This window comes from Eulemur rufifrons, chromosome 9, assembly GCF_041146395.1.
Source record: "Eulemur rufifrons isolate Redbay chromosome 9, OSU_ERuf_1, whole genome shotgun sequence".
Taxonomy (NCBI): domain Eukaryota; kingdom Metazoa; phylum Chordata; class Mammalia; order Primates; family Lemuridae; genus Eulemur; species Eulemur rufifrons.
Genome location: NC_090991.1, coordinates 6,168,123 through 6,191,840, shown reverse-complemented (window position 1 = coordinate 6,191,840; position 23,718 = coordinate 6,168,123). Strand labels below are relative to the sequence as shown.

Here is a 23,718-nt window from a genome sequence, read left to right as displayed (position 1 = left end):
GATTAAGTATCTGTCAGCACTGGCACAGAACAAGGAGGCTGACATTTCATCCCCAACCAAGCCAGGGAGGGGGTCATACCAATGCAATCCTCAGTACTCAACTGGTCAGTGAATTAAAAAAAAATTTAATGTGAATCTAATGGTCCAGTTTCTGAATTTCTATAATTTCTTTTCTTCTTCTGCCAGGCAGGGTCCTTCACTGGGCTGCCATCAATAACCCGCAGCCATGAGCTCCGACTCTGAGATGGCCATTTTTGGGGAGGCTGCTCCTTTCCTCCGAAAGTCAGAAAAGGAGCGAATTGAAGCTCAGAACAAGCCTTTTGATGCCAAGACATCTGTCTTTGTGGCGGACCCTAAGGAGTCCTTTGTGAAAGCCACAGTGCAGAGCAGGGAAGGAGGGAAGGTGACAGCCAAGACTGAAGCCGGAACTGTGAGTAAAACATCTGGGGCTGATTAGACTGAGCCTCATTTTGAGTTTGTCAGCTGACACTCATGTTTTGACCTGGCCTCTCTTGCCTGACTCACAGACCGTAACTGTGAAAGATGACCAAGTCTTCCCCATGAACCCTCCCAAATACGACAAGATCGAGGACATGGCCATGATGACTCACCTGCATGAGCCTGCTGTGCTGTACAACCTCAAAGAGCGTTATGCAGCCTGGATGATCTATGTGAGTTCTTACTCAAGGCCTTTCTACTCACGAGAGTAGTTAACATTTTTTGAAAATCAGTAGATGATTTAGGTCCCCATCAAATAATTATATTTCTTTTCTTTCTTTTTTTTTTTTTTTTTTTGGTGTAGACCTACTCAGGCCTGTTCTGTGTCACTGTCAACCCCTACAAGTGGTTGCCAGTGTATAATGCAGAGGTGGTGACGGCCTACCGAGGCAAAAAGCGCCAGGAGGCCCCGCCCCACATCTTCTCCATCTCTGACAACGCCTATCAGTTCATGCTTACTGGTGAGTGGTTCAGCTGATTTCCACGTGGATTATTTTACCACCCATAATTACAAAATGTTAGAGCTAAAAAGACCTTTAGGAAAAATATAATTCAACTCCCTGGTTATTCAGAAGAGGTGATTAAAGCACAGAGAGGTTTATACTATAAAGCTGGGGCTAAAACTCAGCTCTCCTGACCCCACTGCGTGGTCCCAGACCACACTGCTGCTCCATCCCATTATTTGTTCATGGTCTCCTTGCTTGCAAACACATGATTTGTTTTATATATTTAAGTGATAAGAGTATGATTAAGTAACAACTAAATCATATATTGTCTAAATAGACATGAAAAACATGTGTTCGATCCTTTTAGTGCCTCAGTTTCTTGTTGATTATAAGTTAGATACTTTTAGAAGTATCTAAAAGTATTAGATACTATTACCTCTTTAGGGTCATCAGACTACATCTCAGAGAGATATCCTCTCCTTGATGTTTTGGGCCTACACACATATAAACAAAAGTTGTTATTTTCCTCCCTTAAAAGATTTTATTTTGATTGAGGCACCCTCTCTCATGTTATCTTTCTTTAACACATGGCGCTTTTGGGAAGGCTAATCATAGTTAGAGCTGTAGTCTGTGGCCATAAGACCCAACTTTTTTTCCTTTGTGAAGCCAATCAACCCATTTAGAAACTAAATCTCAACCCTGGCTTGATCAACACTATTTAACCTATGAAACCACATCCCAAACCCTTATCATATTATGCATTTTTCAGTTATAAGCATTAATCAGCAAACAACATGCCATTGAAATCTACAGGTGACAACTAGGGTATGTGTTAGGCTTTGAAGTATCCTGCTCTTTGTATTAAACCAACAGGACACACTTCCTGTAATGACTTAAGGAATTTAAGACATGATATTTTATTTGTCTCTTCTGCAATTTAAGAGGCTTAAGAATAGTACCATGTACAGCTTTCCACAAATATATGGAAAAACTCCACTGAAAATATTATACTTATAGTGAAATACTCTATTTCCCTAGAAAGTTCTGCTTGTGTAACTGATACATATGCTAATCACCCACTGTTTTTCTTCTAGATCGGGAGAATCAGTCTATCTTGATCACGTATGTACTCCTATTCTGAGACTCACTGGTATTTTATTCTCAATGGGAAAATGACAAACCAAAAGAAGAAATTAGTGAATGCCCCCATACTAAAGCAATGGGATGATTCAGCCTGGAACTAAATATTGTTTCCGCTTTACCGTAGGGTTTAAATTGAGTCAGAATGTAAAATAACAATGCTACAAATTACCTCATTTGCTAGTCCAGCCCTGAAAGTGCACAGAACTTTCCTGGGAGTAGGAAATGTAAAATGCCTTCTCTGAGCATGGCCAGAACCCAGTAAAGGGTGGTGAGCTGCATACAGCCTTCCGAAGGTAGAGCAGTTTGGGAATATCACCAGTGGTTCACTTTTAAGGCCTACTTAGGGAATGTCTATTCCTTCAAAGACCAAACTTCAGCCCTGTCTCTAGTCTCAGGAAGCTGAAGAACATATGTGCATTTTGTAGAGTTTCTTATTAATAATGTTCCATTTACTACATTATTTGTTATGTGGCTGATCTGGGGGCCCCTCAAGCCCAAGCCTCAGCACCTAAAAGAGAGCCTGACACATTTTAAGCACTCAAGAAATATGCGTCACATGAATAATGAATGAATTTCTCCACTCCTTGTCAGTGCAAAGCAACAGAAATACTATGAGCTATATGTAGGGTGAAGAGACAGATCTAAAAGACTCTCTGAAAGAAAGATATAAAGACAGATATATGAGGTAGGAAATGCTGATGCAGAAGTACTTTCATTTGCCACAGAGCTTAATTTCTCATGTATGTTTGGTCTTTGTTTGGCAGCGGAGAATCCGGGGCAGGGAAGACTGTGAACACCAAGCGTGTCATCCAGTACTTTGCAACAATTGCAGTTACTGGGGACAAGAAGAAGGAGGAAGCTACTTCTGGCAAAATGCAGGTGAGTGAGATTGCCATGGTCAGGATCCAGGCTCGGCTGGGGCTCTCAGGTAAGAAATTCCCGAGCCCCAGATGCGAGGATTGCTCTTGCCTTTGCAGGGGACACTGGAAGATCAAATCATCAGTGCCAACCCCCTGCTGGAGGCCTTTGGCAATGCCAAGACCGTGAGGAATGACAACTCCTCTCGCTTTGTAAGTCTCTTAGTCACAGATGCCAGAGATAGCATGCCTGAAGTACTTCAATGTCATCTCTCTTGTGTGTTTCAAGTTTTGTATATCACATCTTCTTTTTTACTTGCAAGGGTAAATTCATCAGGATCCACTTTGGTACCACAGGGAAACTGGCTTCTGCTGATATTGAAACATGTGAGTAATAAGACCTAAATATAATCCAAGAGTGACAAATGATGGCTTGGAGGAACACTCTGCAGCTCCTGCTGAGCATGGAGCCTGCAAAGCACCAGGCTGCTGCCAAACAAGCCGATGGTTAATGCCAGTCTTATCCATAGCCCACAGTGTGCTTTACCCACTGCAGCCGTGGGCTAATGATTCTGTAGAAACTGCCAGGAACTGCCGGGCTTATCTGAAGTATCCCAGTCTCAGAATGATTTCAAATTTTTCTTAAAGAAAACACACACACACAAGAAAAAAAAAAAAAAAAAAAAAAAACACTAGAAGTAAATGAGTTGCCCATGGGTTGAGGATATGTGATTTCTTCCTGTCTAGCCCTTGATAACTGTTGCTTTTAGCAGCCCCTCCATTATAGAGTAACAGGAGACCCTGGGAAGGGAGGAGTCTCAAGACTCAATTAAATTCCAAATGTCAAGGATCTTCTGTATGAGAAGTGAATATGTCTTGGCCCAAGCATGTTTCACTTTTTTTTTGGAGGTGGTAAGAGGAACTGCAGTGGTGTTTGTAGAGATGTAATATGTGGTACCTCATGGGAATATTCAGCTGAAATCTCAAGGGGCCAATAACATTTAGCTAATCACCTCAAGCTCCAAAAATCACTCCAGGGCACTTTGTAATTTTTTCTACCTAATTTGATGTCTACTGTCCATTGCAGATCTTCTGGAGAAGTCTAGAGTTACTTTCCAGCTAAAGGCTGAAAGAAGCTACCATATTTTTTATCAGATCATGTCTAACAAGAAGCCAGATCTAATTGGTAAGAGAGAACTTAAATTCACAGGCTAGAAGTTAATCACTGCCCTAATATCTTCTAATGTAAAACGTATACACTGAATTCTATGTACCCAGAAATGCTCCTGATCACCACCAACCCATACGACTATGCCTTTGTCAGTCAGGGGGAGATCACAGTCCCCAGCATTGATGACCAAGAAGAGCTGATGGCCACAGATGTAAGTTACATATGGATTTTTCTGAAAAATCCATCATGTATGGGAATGACAATAACATCCCACTATAGATGTGGTTACGGAAATAGTATAAGTTCTCCTAAATAAGTTAGTGTCTTCTCCCCTAACTTTTGTTCTCTCATCTCTCCCGGTAGAGTGCCATTGAAATTCTGGGCTTCACTTCTGATGAAAGAGTGTCCATCTATAAGCTCACTGGGGCTGTGATGCATTACGGGAACATGAAATTCAAGCAAAAGCAGCGTGAAGAGCAAGCTGAGCCAGATGGCACCGAAGGTACCAAACAAACCTCCATCTGAATTTAATAAAATACAGGCAAAAAATGCCCATTCCAAACTCAAGTCTCGTTTACAGCTGAGCTTCTGATGGACATATGTACCCCCACATAGACTTTCTATAAAGTGATTCACTCAATACTCTGCCCCTATGTATTGTGCAGCCCAGAGTAGGTCATGCTGGGTACCTGAATTATGTCTCTGCAGTTGCTGACAAGGCAGCCTATCTCCAGAGTCTGAACTCTGCTGACCTGCTCAAAGCCCTCTGCTACCCCAGGGTCAAGGTGGGCAATGAGTTCGTCACCAAAGGCCAGACGGTGCAGCAGGTAAGTGCATGACCTCAGTGAATCACACACATCCCAGGCCTTCATGACACGTCTTTAATTTAAACACCAACATTTCACTCTATCTGGGAAGGTGTACAATGCGGTGGGTGCTCTGGCCAAAGCCGTCTACGAGAAGATGTTCCTGTGGATGGTCACCCGCATCAACCAGCAGCTGGACACCAAGCAGCCCAGGCAGTACTTCATTGGAGTCCTGGACATCGCTGGCTTTGAGATCTTTGATGTGAGTTAGCAGAAACTTTGAAGCAGCAAGAGTTACAAATCTTGTCACTGCAGTCACACAGCATGACTGCGGTCATGCATGGAAAGAGTCCATGAAAAATAGCTATACTATAAACTTCACTGACACATGAACGAGGACCAAAAGAAACAGGAACTGACACATGATAGGGCATGAGCTTTGGAATGAGAAATACCTGGATTCAAACTGCAGCTCTGTCAATTCCTGGGGGTGTGGTAATGGGAATGGTACCTGACCATCATGGGGCAAACTCAACTAGGGCTTGTAGCTACAGCACTTAGCACTCCAGACAACAGACTCACTTCTGAGATCCTTCTGCCAGTTTCAAGATTTTGTAATTTAAAGCCCTCAGCACAATCTCCAAGCACACATTTAGTACTCAGTAAATGATAAAGAAGTTGATGAGGGTGACATCGGCATCAAGATAATGGTAGGAAAGACAATGACAAACTTAAAGAAAGACTTCAAGATTCCTATCTGTCTAATTAAGATGAATGAAATGTGCTTAAATATTAGGATAACCTCTGCAATATCCAGGTATAGAGGATAGAAATGGCATTGTAAATAAACTCAAATTTGTCCGCCTGAGAAAGAACACTTGCTACATAGTTTAGGAAATAAGGCCACTGAAGTCCTCTACTTGACAGCAGTGTCTTGGATGTGTCTCATCTAGAGGTCACATTTTTAAACCTTTTCCTACGTGTGGACTGATAGAAATTCGATACAATTTTCTCAGCTTTAGGGACAAGTGCACTTCCGGACGTTCCCAAGCCAACATAGAAAGAGAGGAATAATCTCTCATCAGGCAGCAACAGAACGAGCAATCCATACTTTTTCAAATAAGAAAACTAATATATATGTAGGCTGGAATGAAGGCTTGTTATAGGCAGAACAAAACCATACCATTCTAAGGGGAAGTTAGGCTAATCAACGGAAAAAAGCCCCTTCACAGAAAAGCTTTCATAATAAATTGAAAGTTAATTTGTATTTTCCACTTATATAGTTCAACAGCCTGGAGCAGCTGTGCATCAACTTCACCAATGAGAAACTGCAACAGTTTTTCAACCACCACATGTTCGTGCTGGAGCAGGAGGAGTACAAGAAGGAAGGCATCGAGTGGGAGTTCATCGACTTCGGCATGGACCTGGCTGCCTGCATCGAGCTCATCGAGAAGGTCTGCTTGCTTTTTTTCAGACCACAGATTATACTGCTGTACAGTATTTAAAAGAAAAATCATAAAACCTTAGTACATGCTATGGTAAAAGATTTCTACTTGTAAACAAAACCAGGAAATTCCTTCTTTTGCCAACTCTGAGGTACGTATTCTGGTAAAAGGAGACTGAATATTTTCTATAGAGTCCAGAACTCAACAGTTACCCACAGTTTGCAATGCAAAGCCTCTCATTTAAAGCCATCTTTATAGAAAGAGCATTGACTAGAATATTTTTTACTTATCATCTGTCATCGTTGGAGTCATTATTACTGACATTTGAAGTATGAATTTCCAGTACTGTACTTTAAAGTAGAGGCTTTCGAACTCCAGTTGTGCCAAAGACTCACCAAGAGTACTTAACTACAATTGCAGGTTTCCCTCATCGCACCCCTAGAAATAGTTTTTGGTAATTATGGGATGAAACCTTGGATTTTTAACAAGTGATTCTGATGCAGCTAATTTGTGAGTCACACTTGTAAAAATATTGCTCTAAGGCCCTGGAGGTAAAGACACAAACTCCATAAGAGCACAGCACTTGACTAGCCTGCTCTGTCGTATCCCAGAGCCTGACACAGCACTTGTCTCTCAGATCAGCAGCCAATAAATATTTGTCAAGTTAATGGCTTCTGACCAAAAGAATGAGTTTTCATTAACTCTATGGAATTAGAGGATCCATTTACTCAAATGGGATCATTAATGTCACATACTGTTTCTATAAGCAGTCAGAATTCAAATGGAATTTATTTCTTTTCATTCTCCTAGCCTATGGGCATCTTCTCCATCCTGGAAGAGGAGTGCATGTTCCCCAAGGCAACAGACACCTCCTTCAAGAACAAGCTTTATGAACAACATCTTGGAAAGTCCAACAACTTCCAGAAGCCCAAGCCTACCAAAGGCAAGACTGAGGCTCACTTCTCCCTGGTTCACTACGCCGGCACCGTGGACTACAACATCAATGGCTGGCTTGACAAGAACAAGGACCCCCTGAATGAGACCGTGGTCGGGCTGTACCAGAAGTCTGCAATGAAGACTCTGGCTCACCTCTTTACTGGGACGGGAGCAGCTGAAGCAGGTAATTTTCAATAGAATTAATATTTTCTTAATGTATACAACATAACCAGAGAAAGCCTATCCTATAACGGCCTGTGTATTCTTTGCCCCCCAGAGGCTGGTGGTAAAAAAGGTGGCAAGAAGAAGGGTTCTTCTTTCCAGACCGTGTCTGCTCTCTTCAGGGTACAAACTTAATTTTCTCTTTTTAATTAGGTTTAGGACATTAAGTTTTACTCTATCGTGTGGGCAAAGGGAAATAATCTTGCCAGGATTCTAGAACTGGATGTGACTCAAGGAGATAGATAGGACAGCTGATAGTGGCAAAACTGAGCTTTAGGGAGCTTTGAGATAGTTTGGAAGAGATACCTCAGTATCCAAAAGACACAGGAGTCAGGAGAGATGACAGTGAATTGCAGAGGTCAGTATCAGCTGGCAAAATTCAATTTTGGGGCCTGGGACTGACGTCATTTGACACTTAAAATGTCTATTGAGATACGATTAAATATAACATGAGACCTGTGTGAGTCTTTGGGGGGCCTCCAAATGATTTTGGTGCCTATGTATATATTGGTATAGAACTGAAATTTATACGTTTTGAAAGTTGAAGATAGAAGAAAAGTGGTGGGAACTGGAGGCTGAGTCAAAAGAAGGAATAAGAAACTAGATGTGATAAGAAATAGCTCTCTAAGGAAAACTTTCTTTTGGCAATCCTATTTCTAATCCCATCTCTAATAACTGAAGCTTTAGTTATTCTGAAAAACCTGGATTTCCACAGGATGGAAAACTTTACATACTTGATAACATGGCTGTCAGTTTTCTGCCAATTCCCAGAATGAGGCATTAGAAGGCCACTTTCCATGGACCCCCAGGATGATACAGTTCTGTATCTGTGACAAGGAGTAAGCGTATGATAGAGAGGCAGATGCAACTGAATGTCAGGTAAAGAAAGAAATGTGTGACTTGGAGGAAGATACTGAATTAGCTGTAAAACCAGACCACCTATCTAGGCAAAAGAGTATGGGCAGAGTATTTCCATATGTTTAGAGTTCATAGTAAATTTACAACATATGCTAGAAAATTCAACAGCTATGAACAACCACTTTAATAGCTAATAGAAAAAAACATGTTTATAACGCACAAAAATAGAAAATAGGAGGACATATCGGGAATGTGGACGTTCCAGAGATAACTCTTTGAAAATTCAAATCTGGATGCGATTCATTAGGATTGAACCAATGTCAGGGATCACAATAATTATGTCTGTAAATATGAATGTAAGAAAACAGTGCATTTTTTAAACTATAAATTCACATGGTTTCATAGGAGAATCTGAACAAGCTGATGACCAACTTGAGGAGCACTCACCCCCACTTTGTACGGTGCATCATCCCCAATGAAACCAAAACCCCTGGTAAGACACTTCAAATGTCCAGACAAGCTCTGGTGTGTTTGCTTTAAACCATGAAATATGGCGTGTGTATTCTTTCTTTTAGGTGCCATGGAGCATGAACTTGTCCTGCACCAGCTGAGGTGTAACGGTGTGCTGGAAGGCATCCGCATCTGTAGGAAAGGATTCCCAAGCAGAATTCTTTATGCAGACTTCAAACAGAGGTCAGACATTCTCACTATACATTATTTTAAGAGGTTCTTGTTACTTTCTTTAATTTTTCAATGAAAGAATCTTTATACCTTCTATTAAAATCGAGAGAAGAGAAACAAACTCAACAGATTCTGTACTGGCATACAAAAAGTCTGAAGTCTTTTGAACATACAGAGAATAAAGGGGTAGACATGATTTCTTGTTTATGTTAGACTACTCAGTGGCTATGTTGTTTCAATGTCTTGTTAGTGACAAATAAATGGTATTATTTGTCACTAAATGATACCATTTATTTGTCTGGCTTAAATAGATACAAGGTATTAAATGCAAGTGCTATCCCTGAGGGACAATTCATCGATAGCAAGAAGGCTTCTGAGAAGCTCCTTGGGTCCATTGATGTTGACCACACCCAGTATAAATTTGGTCACACCAAGGTAATATTCTCTAAATCTGATCTGAGGCTATTCCTGTCCCTTTGAACTTTATGTAAAGTTTCTGATCTGCAACTCTGCCCATGCACAGGTATTTTTCAAAGCTGGTCTTCTGGGGCTCCTAGAGGAGATGAGAGATGAAAAGCTGGCCCAGCTGATCACCCGAACACAGGCCAGGTGTAGAGGGTTCTTGGCAAGAGTGGAGTACCAGAGGATGGTGGAGAGAAGGTATGAATAAGGATACTTTACTTAACCCCATCAGCCTAGGCCTTTTAATTGTTTCCTGTTATAATCTGACTTTGGATGTCTCTGTTGCTATCACAGAGAGTCCATCTTCTGCATCCAGTACAATATCCGTGCCTTCATGAATGTGAAGCACTGGCCCTGGATGAAGCTGTATTTCAAGATCAAGCCCCTCCTCAAGAGTGCAGAGACAGAAAAGGAGATGGCCAACATGAAGGAAGAATTTGAAAAAACCAAAGAAGACCTGGCTAAGTCAGAGGCAAAAAGGAAAGAACTTGAAGAAAAGATGGTAACTCTGATGCAAGAGAAAAATGACCTGCAACTCCAGGTTCAAGCTGTGAGTATTAGACCCCATTTCTTATAATCTGATGCTAAACTTTCAGCTCAGTGATCACTAAGGAAAGGTCTAGGTTCTATCTAACTAAGGGACAGGTTATTAACCTTTCCTAATACACAACTCCTTAGAATGTTCTATAAAATTTCATATACAACATCACTAAAAATCACTGTGGTAGGATTCCTTGTAGCGAGAAAAGAAAAATAAAAAACATTTTTCCTTTGCCCCATGGTTTCTCCTAGCAGAATATGAACAGGAAATAAGGTGAGCTTTGCTTCCTAAGATTTTCCCTACTGAACAAAATAAGAACAGCAAAAAAAGAACAATATTGTTAGTGAAGAGGGAGGAGACTTTGTGATTAAAATTCATCAACTTGAAACCAATATTCTGAATTTTTATATCTATAGGCCCCTAGCAACTTTTTGCTCAATTTTATTTTTAGATATTTTCTAGTACCTGCAAGAATAGGATCATGGCAAGGATAATGGCAATGCATTTTGTAGATATGTCAATTTGTATACAAAACATGAGAGATAGGGTTGATAGTCTCATTCTGATGTCCCAACAAATATCCAGAGGCTTGGGGAGAAAAATTTCATCAAGAGCCACTATCTAACCCATTTTTGTTAGACTTCTGTTGCTGCCACCAAAATCAACAACAGAAACATTAAAGGTTACTGTATAGTTGTCTGAATTCAGAAAGGGAAAAGATTGGTCCCATTGGGCCTAGAGGATTTAGATACATAATAAGGAAGATGAATTGCAAATGCATAGGTTGGCATTGTGACTTTCCTGTTCTTTGTATAGATCAGGGTTTTCCCAAATTGAGGAGCAGTTTATCACACCTTCAAGAAACAAGAGATAACTAAAGAGAGTATCTAAAATTTGTCCAAGCATACTCCTCTCCCTTGAATATAGTATGACCTCTTTTCAACAGCATTCCATCAACTATCCATTTAATAAATATCTGATGAAGTTCCAGGCACTGGGGATACAACTTTGAGCCTGAGAAACTGTCCCTGTTCTCACAGAGTTTCTCTAAGCACCATCTTTAACATGTTTCATTCCCCCTTAGTTCTTCCAGGTGCTCCCTTTTCTTCTAAACTACTCTGTCACTGGAGGACATGTCTTCCCATTAAGGGACTTTTCTGCTATTACCCCTCCCTCTTAGCCACCTACTAAATATCCAATCCTTTTGTTTGTTGCTTTTTCATAATTAAACTTTTCTGAAAATAAATATTAAAGAAAGATGATCTGAAATTATATACCAATAAATTATATACAGGTTATAACAAATATAATTATATCATAATTTCACCAGGAACCACGACTTAAATTTCTTTTATTATCTCCAGAGTTGTAAGTGCTGAATAAATGTTTGTTGAATAGTGGAAAGCTAATAAAAATTAACCTGAGGCCTTAAAACATAATTTATTTGTTTGGTTTCAAAAACATTAATAACATCTAAAAATATCCAGGGTACTAAAATCTATTGTCTCATCTCAGGAAGCAGATAGCTTGGCTGATGCAGAGGAAAGGTGTGACCAGCTCATCAAAACCAAAATCCAACTTGAGGCCAAAATCAAGGAGGCAACTGAAAGAGCTGAGGACGAGGAAGAGATCAATGCTGAATTGACAGCCAAGAAGAGGAAACTGGAGGATGAATGTTCAGAACTCAAGAAAGACATTGATGACCTTGAGCTGACACTGGCCAAGGTTGAGAAGGAGAAACATGCCACAGAGAACAAGGTATGAATCATATTCTATAATACTATATAGAGGTTTTTCCATGCACCTAAACTGCTGTACAGCAACTAAGCTGCCTAGTAACCCTTTGTAGGTGAAAAACCTCACAGAAGAGATGGCAGGCCTGGATGAAACCATCGCAAAGCTGACCAAGGAGAAGAAGGCCCTCCAAGAGGCCCACCAGCAGACCCTGGATGACCTGCAAGCAGAAGAGGACAAAGTCAACACCCTGACCAAAGCTAAAATCAAGCTTGAACAACAAGTGGATGATGTAAGCCTAACATCATGTAAAAACAATTTTTTATTTTGTAACAAATTAAGTATGCACGAGTTTGTATTTTTACGACATAGTGAATACTTATTGAGTACCTCCTATGAATAAGGAGTATGGAACATCATCTCTGCTACAAGCACTAAGATGTACACGCAAGAAAGTTCTTAAAAAATCAAAGTTAGATGTGAGTAACAGACAATATGAGTAAAAAGAACTGCAGGAAAGCATGTTCACAAAGAAAAGCTATACAAACAAAACGGGACTTTAGTTGGGCTTGAAAGGAGAGTGGCTCTGGGAAGATACAAAGAGGGGGGGCATTCTAAGCAAGAGTTCAGCAACAACAAAGAAGTAATATTAATCAATAATGTTTTCTCTCACTGAAACAAAAGGGACTACGAATTAGGAATGTGGAAGGTAAATTTAGCTTTAAACATGATCTGCTATCTAATAGACAACCCACTAAAATATCTGAGTAAGGGAGGCATTAACAAAGGTCATGGTTTGTTACCACGGTGTCCAGCCTATGTGGAGAAGTACTGACCACAGTTATTCCAGTAGGGAGATATAGAAGGTATGAGGTCTCACTAGCAGTTTACTGTAATGATGTGATTATGAAGCACATTTCACCATTTAAATGATGAAGCCTTGGACTAGGTAAATACTAATGAGAATGGAATCCATGGGGCAAATCTTCCTAATTCATAGAAAAATCAAAAGTTTGCTGATTATATATGAATTAATGTTTAAAAGCTCAACCTGGGACAAAAGGTAGTACCATTCCTGGAACTGTATTCATGGATTATTAACTTTTAGCTTGAAGGATCTTTGGAACAAGAAAAGAAAATCCGGATGGACCTAGAAAGAGCAAAGAGAAAACTGGAGGGAGACCTAAAATTGGCTCAAGAATCCACAATGGATATAGAAAATGACAAATTACAACTTGACGAAAAGCTTAAAAAGTAAGCACTATAGACAAAAGTTTCATGGGGAAATTATTATTAATATTTCTGTGACTTACATAAAATTCTTTTCCAATAGGAAAGAGTTTGAAATGAGCAATCTGCAAAGCAAGATTGAAGATGAACAGGCCCTTGGGATGCAGCTGCAGAAGAAGATCAAGGAGTTACAGGTGAGCACATGACTGCTAACTTTCTAATTCAACGGCAAAAAATTACTGACACAAAGAAGCTGAGTTTATATTTTTGACCATTTCCAGGCCCGCATTGAGGAGCTGGAGGAGGAAATCGAGGCAGAGCGGGCCTCCCGGGCCAAAGCAGAGAAGCAGCGCTCTGACCTCTCCCGGGAACTGGAGGAGATCAGCGAGCGGCTGGAAGAAGCTGGTGGAGCCACTTCAGCCCAGATTGAGATGAACAAGAAGCGCGAGGCCGAGTTCCAGAAAATGCGCAGGGACCTGGAAGAGGCCACTCTGCAGCACGAAGCCACGGCAGCCACCCTGAGGAAGAAGCACGCGGATAGTGTGGCGGAGCTTGGGGAGCAGATTGACAACCTGCAGCGGGTCAAACAGAAGCTGGAGAAGGAGAAGAGTGAGATGAAGATGGAGATTGATGACCTTGCTAGTAATATGGAGACTGTTTCTAAAGCCAAGGTACAAACATGACTTAAGTCTTAGAGAGACCTATGTAGGAAAGGTGTGAGTGAACCTTTCAAGAATCATTAGTAACTGGCAGGAGGAGACTCAATCTATGCAGGGTAGGGCTTGGGGGAAAGGGAGCAACCTTGGTGTGCTCTCTCTTTATCTGAGAATAGCCACACCCAAATAATATGGAGAGTGGAAAGGTAAGCTCTTCCAAATAAAACAATACAGTTCAGCTATATATTTGGAGATTTTAAAAATTCTTCATGTTGATTATTGAGCTTTTTGTTTTTCCCTTAAGCATAAATATAAACTGCTTCTCAAAAACATCTCATGAACTGAATCAAGTATCATTATTTTCATATCACATGTAAGACAATTTAGTAAAGTAGTTAAACTAACAAAGCAATATGTTTAGACTATCTTGTTACTCTTTCCATCATAACCTAAGACCTCCATTGTTTTGTTTGTTTGCAAAAATGGTTTATTCTCAAAATAAGTAAGTACTGCATCTCCTATGGAACATTTGGATTATTGAAACTTTCCTTGGTCCAAATGCTTGCTTGAGGTGCCTTCTATCACTTTTTGAATGCAGGGAAACCTTGAGAAGATGTGCCGCACTCTAGAAGACCAAATGAGTGAACTTAAGACCAAGGAAGAAGAGCAGCAGCGGCTGATCAATGACCTCACGGCTCAGAGAGCGCGCCTGCAGACAGAATCCGGTGGGCCATTTACCAGTGTTTACCTTGAATGACAGATCTACCCTAGGTGTTCAATTTGCTGAAAAACTCTACACTGAGTTGCTTGAGATCATATATTACCTCCCGGGGAGGCACCCACTAACATGAACACATTATTAATCACTGGCATGGGGCTGCTTTCTTTCATAGATATAGATGATATAGATATATTTAGACAGACAGATAGATCCAGGCCATTTTATTTTTGAATATTTTAAAGCACATTTGGCTTTAATCAAAAAGTTATCAAATACAAAGTATATTCTCACAGTATGTTTTTTCATTTTTCAAAATGTTTTCACAAGCTATGTTTTCTTTATTTTCCTCATTAGACTGTAACATTATCCCCATTTTAAAGATGACAGATTGTGGTGGTGATGAAGTGATTTGTCCAAAAGTGCTTACTCCAGTCTTTTTCCTGAAGTCTTGCCAATTGCTGGTAACTACCACAGTTAAGTAGAAAAATATTCAGGACCACAACCCAGCTGAGGAGCATTCAAATGAGATTTGTAGATTTTTGATTAGCGAAATTGGAAAGCATCTGCATTTACTCCGCCTCCTGCTGACTCATCCAACTTTTTACCAAAGTTCTACCTCCTCAAGGAAGACGTAACAACAAAGAAATTATTTCATAGGCTATTAAAGTAATAGGCAGGTGAAAGTGTTGGAGAATCACTATACTCTTTCACATTCATTCATATATTGTTCTTTCTATGACAAGGCTCAAAATAAGGATTTTATTATGATTCTAAAGATGGTCAGTATATTTCATGAAAAAGAAAAACTATATTCTCAAGAAGTCAGATGCTCCTTGTAGTTCCTCTTCCTCAATACATGTTTATTCCTAATAACTCAATGGTATTAAAAAAAATGAAACTTGTGATTCTTATTAAATGTCAAAGAGATAAAGCTTTCAGGTAACTAGCTTAAAAATGGTACTGAAAGGTTTTCCTTTCTTTCTAACATAATAGATTATGTATATTACATTATGTATATTTTCTGAATTATGGTATGTAAAGAAATGAAGATAAATTTAAATGCCATTTAGTTTGGGAATTGATTTGTTATCCAGAAGGTAGAACAACGCTTGATCACTTCTTAAAATAAAAATGCTTCCAGGATTTTCTTTTCAATATCACTTCTATTTACACAGGCAACTGCTCAGTTTCCCCCTTTCCATAGAGTAAATCCTTTGTTTCAACCAACTTTCAACAGAAGGTAAACTAGGACGTTACTGCCTTAGATAAAAAGCACTGGAATATTTTGTTGGATTGATTTACATTTCTTTTCACGTTTCTTCATTAATTTCTACTGTGACTGAATAACCTTAAATATCTCCCGCAATCTTTTGTGTTGTTCATAAGCACGTAATGTACCTCAAAGTTCCCCATACTTCTCATTTTTACACAGATTTGCTCATCAGGGTCGAAGTGGATGTTGGTGGTTTGTTGTGATCCACACTCTCCATCATGTTTCAGACAATTCCCTTTCCCTGCTCCAGTTTTTATTTTGGAGCTTTAGTTTCCAAAGTTAGGTTGAGTTTTCTGGATCTTGGTCTTTTATAGGTGAATATGCCCGCCAGCTAGATGAAAAGGATTCATTAGTTTCTCAGCTGTCAAGGGGTAAACAAGCTTTCACACAACAGATTGAGGAACTGAAAAGGCAGCTTGAAGAAGAGATAAAGGTAAGCCCTACTTCTTCTTGTCGTTGTCATTTCATCTGGTGGCCTACGGGAGCATAGGAAATAAACATCACTTTAAAGATATAAAATTAAGTCACCAATCTCTATATTCTCAGGCCAAGAGTGCTCTGGCGCACGCCCTGCAGTCCTCCCGCCACGACTGTGACCTGCTGCGGGAACAGTATGAGGAGGAGCAGGAAGCCAAGGCTGAGCTGCAGAGGGCAATGTCCAAGGCCAACAGTGAGGTTGCCCAGTGGAGGACCAAATATGAGACGGACGCCATCCAGCGCACCGAGGAGCTGGAGGAGGCCAAGTATGTTCTAGACTTAGTTTAAATGCAAATACCTCTGTTAACAATCAAAGTGCATCTGCTATAAGTACTATGTGGGCAAACAGGGCCCTTGCTCCCAAAACACGAGAAAAGACATACATAAGCAAGAAAAACAAATACTCTAGGTTGTCGAGGGAAATAAATTTTGGATGTCAGGCAAGCGGAAGTGGAATTATTTTTTTTCTTAAAGGGGGAACTTTTGACATCATTCTATCTACACAGGTGCAAACAGAATAAGAGTTCATTGTATTCTCCTGTGCCTTTCCTTCCTCTTAGCCACTAATGGTATAATTGGTCCAGGGTGATAGGTATGTAAGAGAAAAATAATCAGGCTTTAAAGCACAGCTCTTTATTTTGAGATATGAAAATATGACTATTTGTGGGGGGAAACAGAAATAGATTGTTAAAGACCAAAAAGTATAAAGTAAATTCTATAATAAGAAAGAAAATGTGTTATGTTATAAAGAACTAAATGTTTGATGCAATTCAAAAGTTAAAAACTGAACTGTAGTAAGAGGGAGAATCTGGTAAGGACCTACTTATTCAACAGAAAGTTTAAGACAAGATCTAGTCATTTACTCTGGGAATAATGTACAGCCATATTGCTGGAATTAATGTTTTGGTAGATGCCTTAAAAGAGATTCTGAAAGGAGCTCTCAAAGCAAAATTTATATCAGTTTGTGAAAGCATTCTTTTTATTAATGGATTAATGAAAAGCTAGCAAAAAAATAAAGGATACAATTATAATAACAAAATCAAGTATATTTCATTTGAATTTAATTTATCCAACATTTGAGTCCTTACTATGTATGACAGCCTACAAGAATACAAAGATCAGTAAGGTACAGACTCTACCCTCTCAGGATTAAAATTAAGTGGAGACACAGACATAATATCAGTAATTTAAGGTAGATATTAATATTCTATAAAGGAGAAATAAGTTACATTAAAGGGTAAAATGTTGGCTCAGGAGTAATTGGATGGCCTTAAAGCTGGACAATGAAGTATAGCAATAACAAAATATGAATTGTTTTCAGTATTTGGTGGTTGGAGCATGGAAATGAGTTTATGTAGAAGTCTGACTGTGGAATCATTCACATGTACCCACTTTGAAACACCAAATTCTGCTGATAGCCATTTACTTCTATTGTCCATATTTCACATTTTAGGAAGAAGCTGGCTCAGCGTCTGCAGGACGCTGAGGAACACGTAGAAGCTGTGAACGCCAAATGTGCTTCCCTTGAGAAGACAAAGCAGAGGCTCCAGAATGAAGTGGAGGACCTCATGATTGATGTGGAGAGAACAAACGCTGCCTGTGCAGCTCTGGACAAAAAGCAGAGGAACTTCGATAAGGTATTCTGTCTAGTTTCTGCTTTGACATTCAACATGTGATTATGGACAGCCTGCTCCCTTCAGTGTGCCTTATTCAAACTACCTGAGCAGGACATGGTGGCTCACACCTGTAGGCAGAGGCGGGGGGATCTCTTGAGCCCAGGAATTTGAGGCTGCTGTGATTGTGCCACTGCACTCCAGCCTGGGTGACAGAGCAAGACCCCGTCTCTGAAAGAACAAAACCAAACCAAACCATCTGAGGGCTGTTCTCAGTAGCTCTTGACCCACTGGCAGGTGTGTGTGTTCCTGTGGTTTCTATTCTTTTCACCCATAAGCATTTTTCAGTCCTAGATCACCTCAATTCTGTTTGAGAGTTGCCAGAATAGATGGCTTTTATCTCATCAAACCTCGTCCACTAAATTTCTTGACCATTTCTTGGCCTTCAGGTCCTGGCAGAATGGAAACAGAAGTATGAAGAAACTCACGCTGAACTTGAAGCTTCTCAAAAGGAGTCCCGCTCCCTTAGCACGGAACTCTTCAAGATTAAGAATGCTTACGAGGAATCCTTAGACCAACTTGAAACCCTGAAGCGGGAAAATAAGAATTTGCAGCGTGAGTACATTTCACCTTAACAATAAAAGATTTGAAAGAATGTTTGCCCTCTCTGAACAAATGTCTGTATTTTTGTTCCCCAACAGAGGAGATTTCTGATCTGACTGAACAGATTGCAGAAGGAGGAAAACGTATCCATGAACTGGAAAAAATAAAGAAGCAAACTGAGCAAGAAAAGTGTGAACTTCAGGCTGCTTTAGAGGAGGCAGAGGTAGACATTTTATTATATGCTCTAAAACAATTATGAGAGAAATTAGCCTCTATTGAATGCAAGAATTGGTGAATCAAGAGAAATTAAAACTAATTTTACTTCGTGCACTAAGAATGAGGAGGGAGAATTGACCATGCATACAATTAACATAACTATAAGTCAGGAACTGTGCTAGACACTGAGAAAACAAGGACAAATAACTTAATACTGCTTTCAAGGGCACAATCTACCTGGAAAGATAGAAGTATATGATATATTGTAGAAATTTCTATAACAATGGAATAAAGATGTATGATGGCAGCACAAAGGTAGACACTAATTCCTATTTCTAGAATACTACACATTTGCATTTCCCTGCTAATGTCACCTCCTGCTGTCATTAAGGCATCTCTTGAACACGAAGAGGGAAAGATCCTGCGTATCCAGCTTGAGTTGAACCAAGTCAAGTCTGAAATCGACAGGAAAATTGCTGAAAAGGATGAGGAAATTGACCAGCTGAAGAGAAACCACATTAGAGTCGTGGAGTCGATGCAGAGCACGCTGGATGCTGAGATCAGGAGCAGGAACGATGCCATCAGGCTCAAGAAGAAGATGGAGGGAGACCTCAACGAAATGGAAATCCAGCTGAACCACGCCAACCGCATGGCTGCTGAGGCCCTGAAGAACTATAGGAACACCCAAAGCATCCTCAAGGTAAATGGGTGCAAGAGATGGTCCCAGAAAGACTGGGGTGGCTGCAGCCCTGAGAACATGGTGTCTCAATGATTGTTTGTTCCACAGGATACCCAGCTCCACCTGGATGATGCTCTGCGGGGCCAGGAGGACCTGAAGGAGCAGCTGGCCATGGTGGAGCGCAGAGCCAACCTGCTGCAGGCCGAGATCGAGGAGCTGCGGGCCACGCTGGAGCAGACGGAGAGGAGCAGGAAGATCGCAGAGCAGGAGCTCCTGGATGCCAGTGAGCGCGTCCAGCTCCTGCACACCCAGGTGAGTATAATAATAGAACAGTAAGAAATTCAAAGGCATGAAATGACATTCTTGCTCAAATCTTAGTACTATTTAGAAATTTATTTAAAAGGTTTCATGGAGGATAAAGTTTAATGCATTTAATTTTTTATATTAACAATATTTTTATTTATCTAAATTGTGACATCCAGAGTTGATCATCTTTTAGAAATATATTATCAACTCAGATTATTTATGGAACAAGGAGAGATACTAATTAGTTCATTTAATTAATGAATGAATTCATTAAAACGTCAGGCTTTCTAATTTTGCTCTCAGGTACTTAATATTTCTAAATTTCATATTTTAACCAGAACACCAGCCTGATCAACACCAAGAAGAAGCTGGAGACAGACATTTCCCAAATCCAGGGAGAGATGGAGGACATTGTCCAGGAAGCCCGCAATGCAGAAGAGAAGGCCAAGAAGGCCATCACTGATGTGAGTGGAGGGCAACACAGTGGTGGTCAAACTTGAATCTTCACATGCTCTCTCAGTTCTCTTAACTGATTCTGCTTTACTGCTAATTAGGCCGCCATGATGGCCGAGGAGCTGAAGAAGGAGCAGGACACCAGCGCCCACCTCGAGCGGATGAAGAAGAACCTAGAACAGACGGTGAAGGACCTGCAGCACCGTCTGGATGAGGCCGAGCAGCTGGCGCTGAAGGGCGGGAAGAAGCAGATCCAGAAGCTGGAGGCCAGGGTGGGTCTCCTAATCAGCATGTGTTCCTGTTCATCATTCCAATCCAACGTACAATTCTGCTCAATGATGTGGGGCAAACTAGATGAAGGAGAGATATTCCTTGCTGCCCAGGAGGTTGTAATGGGGGCAATTAGACTAAGGCATCAAAAACAACACATAAAACAGAGTATTTCTTTTGATGTATGTGGCTCATCTGAAGAAGGAGAAATTCATTAAGTGAACGGACTATAATAAACGTCTGTAAACTGTACATCTTTTGCAGGTTCGTGAACTTGAAGCAGAAGTTGAAAGTGAACAGAAGCGCAATGTTGAAGCTGTCAAAGGTCTGCGCAAACATGAGAGAAGAGTGAAGGAACTCACTTACCAAGTAAGGAAAATGACTTCACTAGATTTTCACTCCAGTCTGCATAGGATTGAAAACCATATATGTAACAAAAGGTGATGATATTTGTACTTTCAAGAAACTCACTCTTTAAAATGTTATTTCAGACTGAGGAAGACCGCAAGAATGTTCTCAGGCTCCAGGACCTGGTGGACAAACTACAAGCAAAGGTGAAATCTTACAAGAGACAAGCTGAGGAAGCGGTGAGTTCCAAACTCCTTGGGGTAACCGGGCAGCCTCCAGTTCTCAGACACGACCAGGCCAATTTATTTAGAGGAATGAAAGAGAAGATGAGCAAAATGAGGAGGTATCAGAGGAAAATGAATGACTAAATGAAGGTCTGAGAATGAGATGAAACCAACCACTGGACGAGCCAGGGGAAAATGTTCTAGGAAGAGGGAAGAGCAAATGCAAAACTAGAAAAGAATGTGGTTCAAGAAGGAAAAAAAAAAACAAAAAACAAAAACAAAGGAAGAAAGGAGCACAGGCAGGGCTAGAGAGGCAGTCAGGAGGCGGGTCACAGGGCCTTCCAGACCATGGTAAGAAGTCTGGGTTTTATTCTAAGTACAGTGGTGTATCGGCAAGCCATGGGAGGGTTTTAATCTGGGTCAGACATGATCTGATTTATATTTTTCTAAAAGAGTATTCTGGTTGCTATGTGGAGAATGGGTTATTTTCAACACAAGTGGGTGCAGGGAGACATATTAGGAAGCTTGCAAATTGGTCCTGTGGCTTGGATTAGGGCAGTAGTGGAGCAGACAGAAAGAAGTGGAATGATTCAAGATGTATTTTTGGAGGCAGAAAACTACAAGATATGCTAATAGATTACACTTGGGAGGTGAAAGTAAGAAAATCAAGGGTAATTTATCAGGTTTATGGTTTAAGTAACCAGGTGGATGGTGTTAAGACTTACTAAAATGGGGAACTAATGAAAGAACATATTCGCAGGGCAAGAAGGAAACAGGAATTTTCTTTTGGAATCACTGAGTGTGAAACACCATTATAAACTTAAGTGAAGATGTCAAGTAAATAGTTAAATAAGAGTCTGGAGCTCAAAAGGTCTCAGTTACGTCCAAACCAGTAGATTCTTGGCACTCCACCTTCTCTCATTTCCCCATCCAGTGTTTCATCTGGAATCATAAACCAAATAGTATCAGTTTTCTAAGTGTAGATATACATACCAACATATCACAAATTAGTTTTTCTGTTCATTGATGGTTTTTATTTTTTCCCCAGATCTCTAAGGTCTGAGAGAGAGGAAAGGAGATGGGTGGGGCAGGGGGAGGTAAGGAAGGGTGAGAGAACAAACACACAGCTGTGCACACACGCACACATACATTCACGCCCACACCTTGGACAAATCGCTTATTCTTTCTCTAGCACCTACTTCCCTCATCTGTAAGAGGAAAATCTGAGGGTTTTTTTCCAAGCTATACTATTTAGTGATTCTAAGCTTTATGAATGTTCTAAATTTGAAAGCCATATTTTGGAGGGTTCTTAATGAAAGTTTTAAGAAAGAATGATTCCTGGAGACTAAACTAGAACTGACCTTCTCAAATCCCCTGCTGTATATTCAAGCATAATCAGACACAGCTCAGGCTATTTTAGGAAACAATAAATTTCTTGTTTAATCTCTAAACTTCACTAAGTGGCAAATATTTATACTCATGTGGCAATAATTTATATTTAAGCCTAATAGTCTGGTATAATAGAGATTGCATAACTGCATTTTTTTAAAGGTCTGGTTCCATTCTCAGGATTCTGAAAAAAACAAGGCTGGACAACTGGCATATTTAGTAGTAGCTCAAAGGTGTTCAGCTGTTCTAAAAGTTCAGAGACAAATGTCACCTGTCCTTCCTTGTTATCTATGAGTTCAAGAAGCATAAGATGAGCTAATGCAAAAAAAAAAAAAAAATTCAAGAGCATTTCTCTAGGTTTCTTAAAAGATCTACTAGAGTGAATCATTTTTAAGTAAAATGAAATTCAGGACCCGTGATCTAAGAATCTAGAAACTCTGAACTTTTTTCCCCTCATAATTGCATTTTCATTCACAGGAGGAACAATCCAACGTCAACCTCTCCAAGTTCCGCAAGATCCAGCACGAGCTGGAGGAAGCTGAGGAGCGGGCTGACATTGCTGAGTCCCAGGTCAACAAACTGCGGGTGAAGAGCCGGGAGGTTCACACAAAAATCATAAGTGAAGAGTAATTCATCCAAATGCTGAAAAGTGACCAAAGAAATGCACAAAATGTGAAAATCTTTGTCACTCTGTTTTGTACTTATGACTTTTGGAGATAAAAAATTTATCTGCCAAGAACGTGTCTCTTTTTTTCCTCCATGTCAATTTATCTTTATAAGTGCCAAGAAAAGAAAAAAAAAAAAAACTCAATATTTTGCTTATATTTTATGGAAAAGTATTTAGTCACCAAGATTAAAATAAGACAGGGAGCAGCTAGGCCGACCCCGGTAACTGCCACCATCCATGTCCCTGAGGGAAGTAGGTGAAGCCGAGGTACACCATCGGGATACAGGACATAGAATATTTGGTAAACGTCATTTGGCAAAACATCAGCTAGTTTCTGTTAATGAAGTTACTGATTTTCTTCATAAAGTAACAGGAAATGCTTCATCCTAAGACTGAGTAAAAATAAATAAAAGCACTAATTATTGACATAAGAGAAAAACTAAAGAAATTAGGATTAAATACAGTCAAAAATATTTAAAATGCAAACTCTTCACTATAACTACATGAACTATTAAGTTGGGATTAGGATCCCTTGAGAGAGAAATACACTCTCAAGTTTTCTGGTCCTTTTTAAATATAAGAGATTTTTAGCTTTTTGTTATCTACAGATGTTTGGTGGCTTGTCTAACTGTGCGCCCTCCTGGTTACCACATTAGAATGGTAAGGAAGAATGAATACGTTTCTATGACTTGTTCTGTCTTTTTGGAAACTTCTCTATCTTAAGGCAGTAAGAGTGTTCCCGTCTCTCCACATCCTCACCAGCATTTGTTATTTGGGGATTTTTTGACAGAGG

At 40.1% G+C, this 23,718-nt stretch overlaps 1 protein-coding gene across 1 annotated transcript; it reads left to right on the top strand.

The window, feature by feature from the left end:
- The first annotated feature begins 226 nt into the window (after positions 1–226).
- Positions 227–22,888, top strand: LOC138392466 (myosin-4). Its single transcript, XM_069483248.1, has 38 exons — positions 227–430; positions 528–671; positions 803–959; positions 2,039–2,066; positions 2,852–2,966; positions 3,065–3,157; positions 3,268–3,331; positions 4,032–4,130; positions 4,223–4,326; positions 4,479–4,617; positions 4,824–4,942; positions 5,034–5,183; positions 6,205–6,375; positions 7,177–7,486; positions 7,580–7,647; positions 8,788–8,875; positions 8,958–9,075; positions 9,375–9,498; positions 9,587–9,723; positions 9,820–10,075; positions 11,582–11,824; positions 11,916–12,092; positions 12,909–13,054; positions 13,134–13,224; positions 13,312–13,701; positions 14,285–14,411; positions 15,995–16,113; positions 16,227–16,423; positions 17,611–17,794; positions 18,220–18,385; positions 18,472–18,596; positions 18,981–19,289; positions 19,377–19,580; positions 19,913–20,038; positions 20,129–20,299; positions 20,562–20,666; positions 20,789–20,884; positions 22,736–22,888. Exons 1-38 carry the CDS (start codon positions 227–229, stop codon positions 22,886–22,888), a joined length of 5,817 nt encoding a protein of 1,938 aa, XP_069339349.1.
- Positions 22,889–23,718: the final 830 nt, after the last annotated feature.

Excerpts from the sequence above, each read along its gene's own strand:
- LOC138392466 (XM_069483248.1), top strand. The coding sequence starts at position 227 with ATGAGCTCCGACTCTGAGATGGCCATTTTTGGGGAGGCTGCTCCTTTC. Across the intron at positions 3,332-4,031 it reads TTCTGCTGATATTGAAACAT|ATCTTCTGGAGAAGTCTAGA; the intron begins GTGAGTAATAAG and ends TGTCCATTGCAG. Across the intron at positions 20,885-22,735 it reads AGAGACAAGCTGAGGAAGCG|GAGGAACAATCCAACGTCAA; the intron begins GTGAGTTCCAAA and ends TTTCATTCACAG.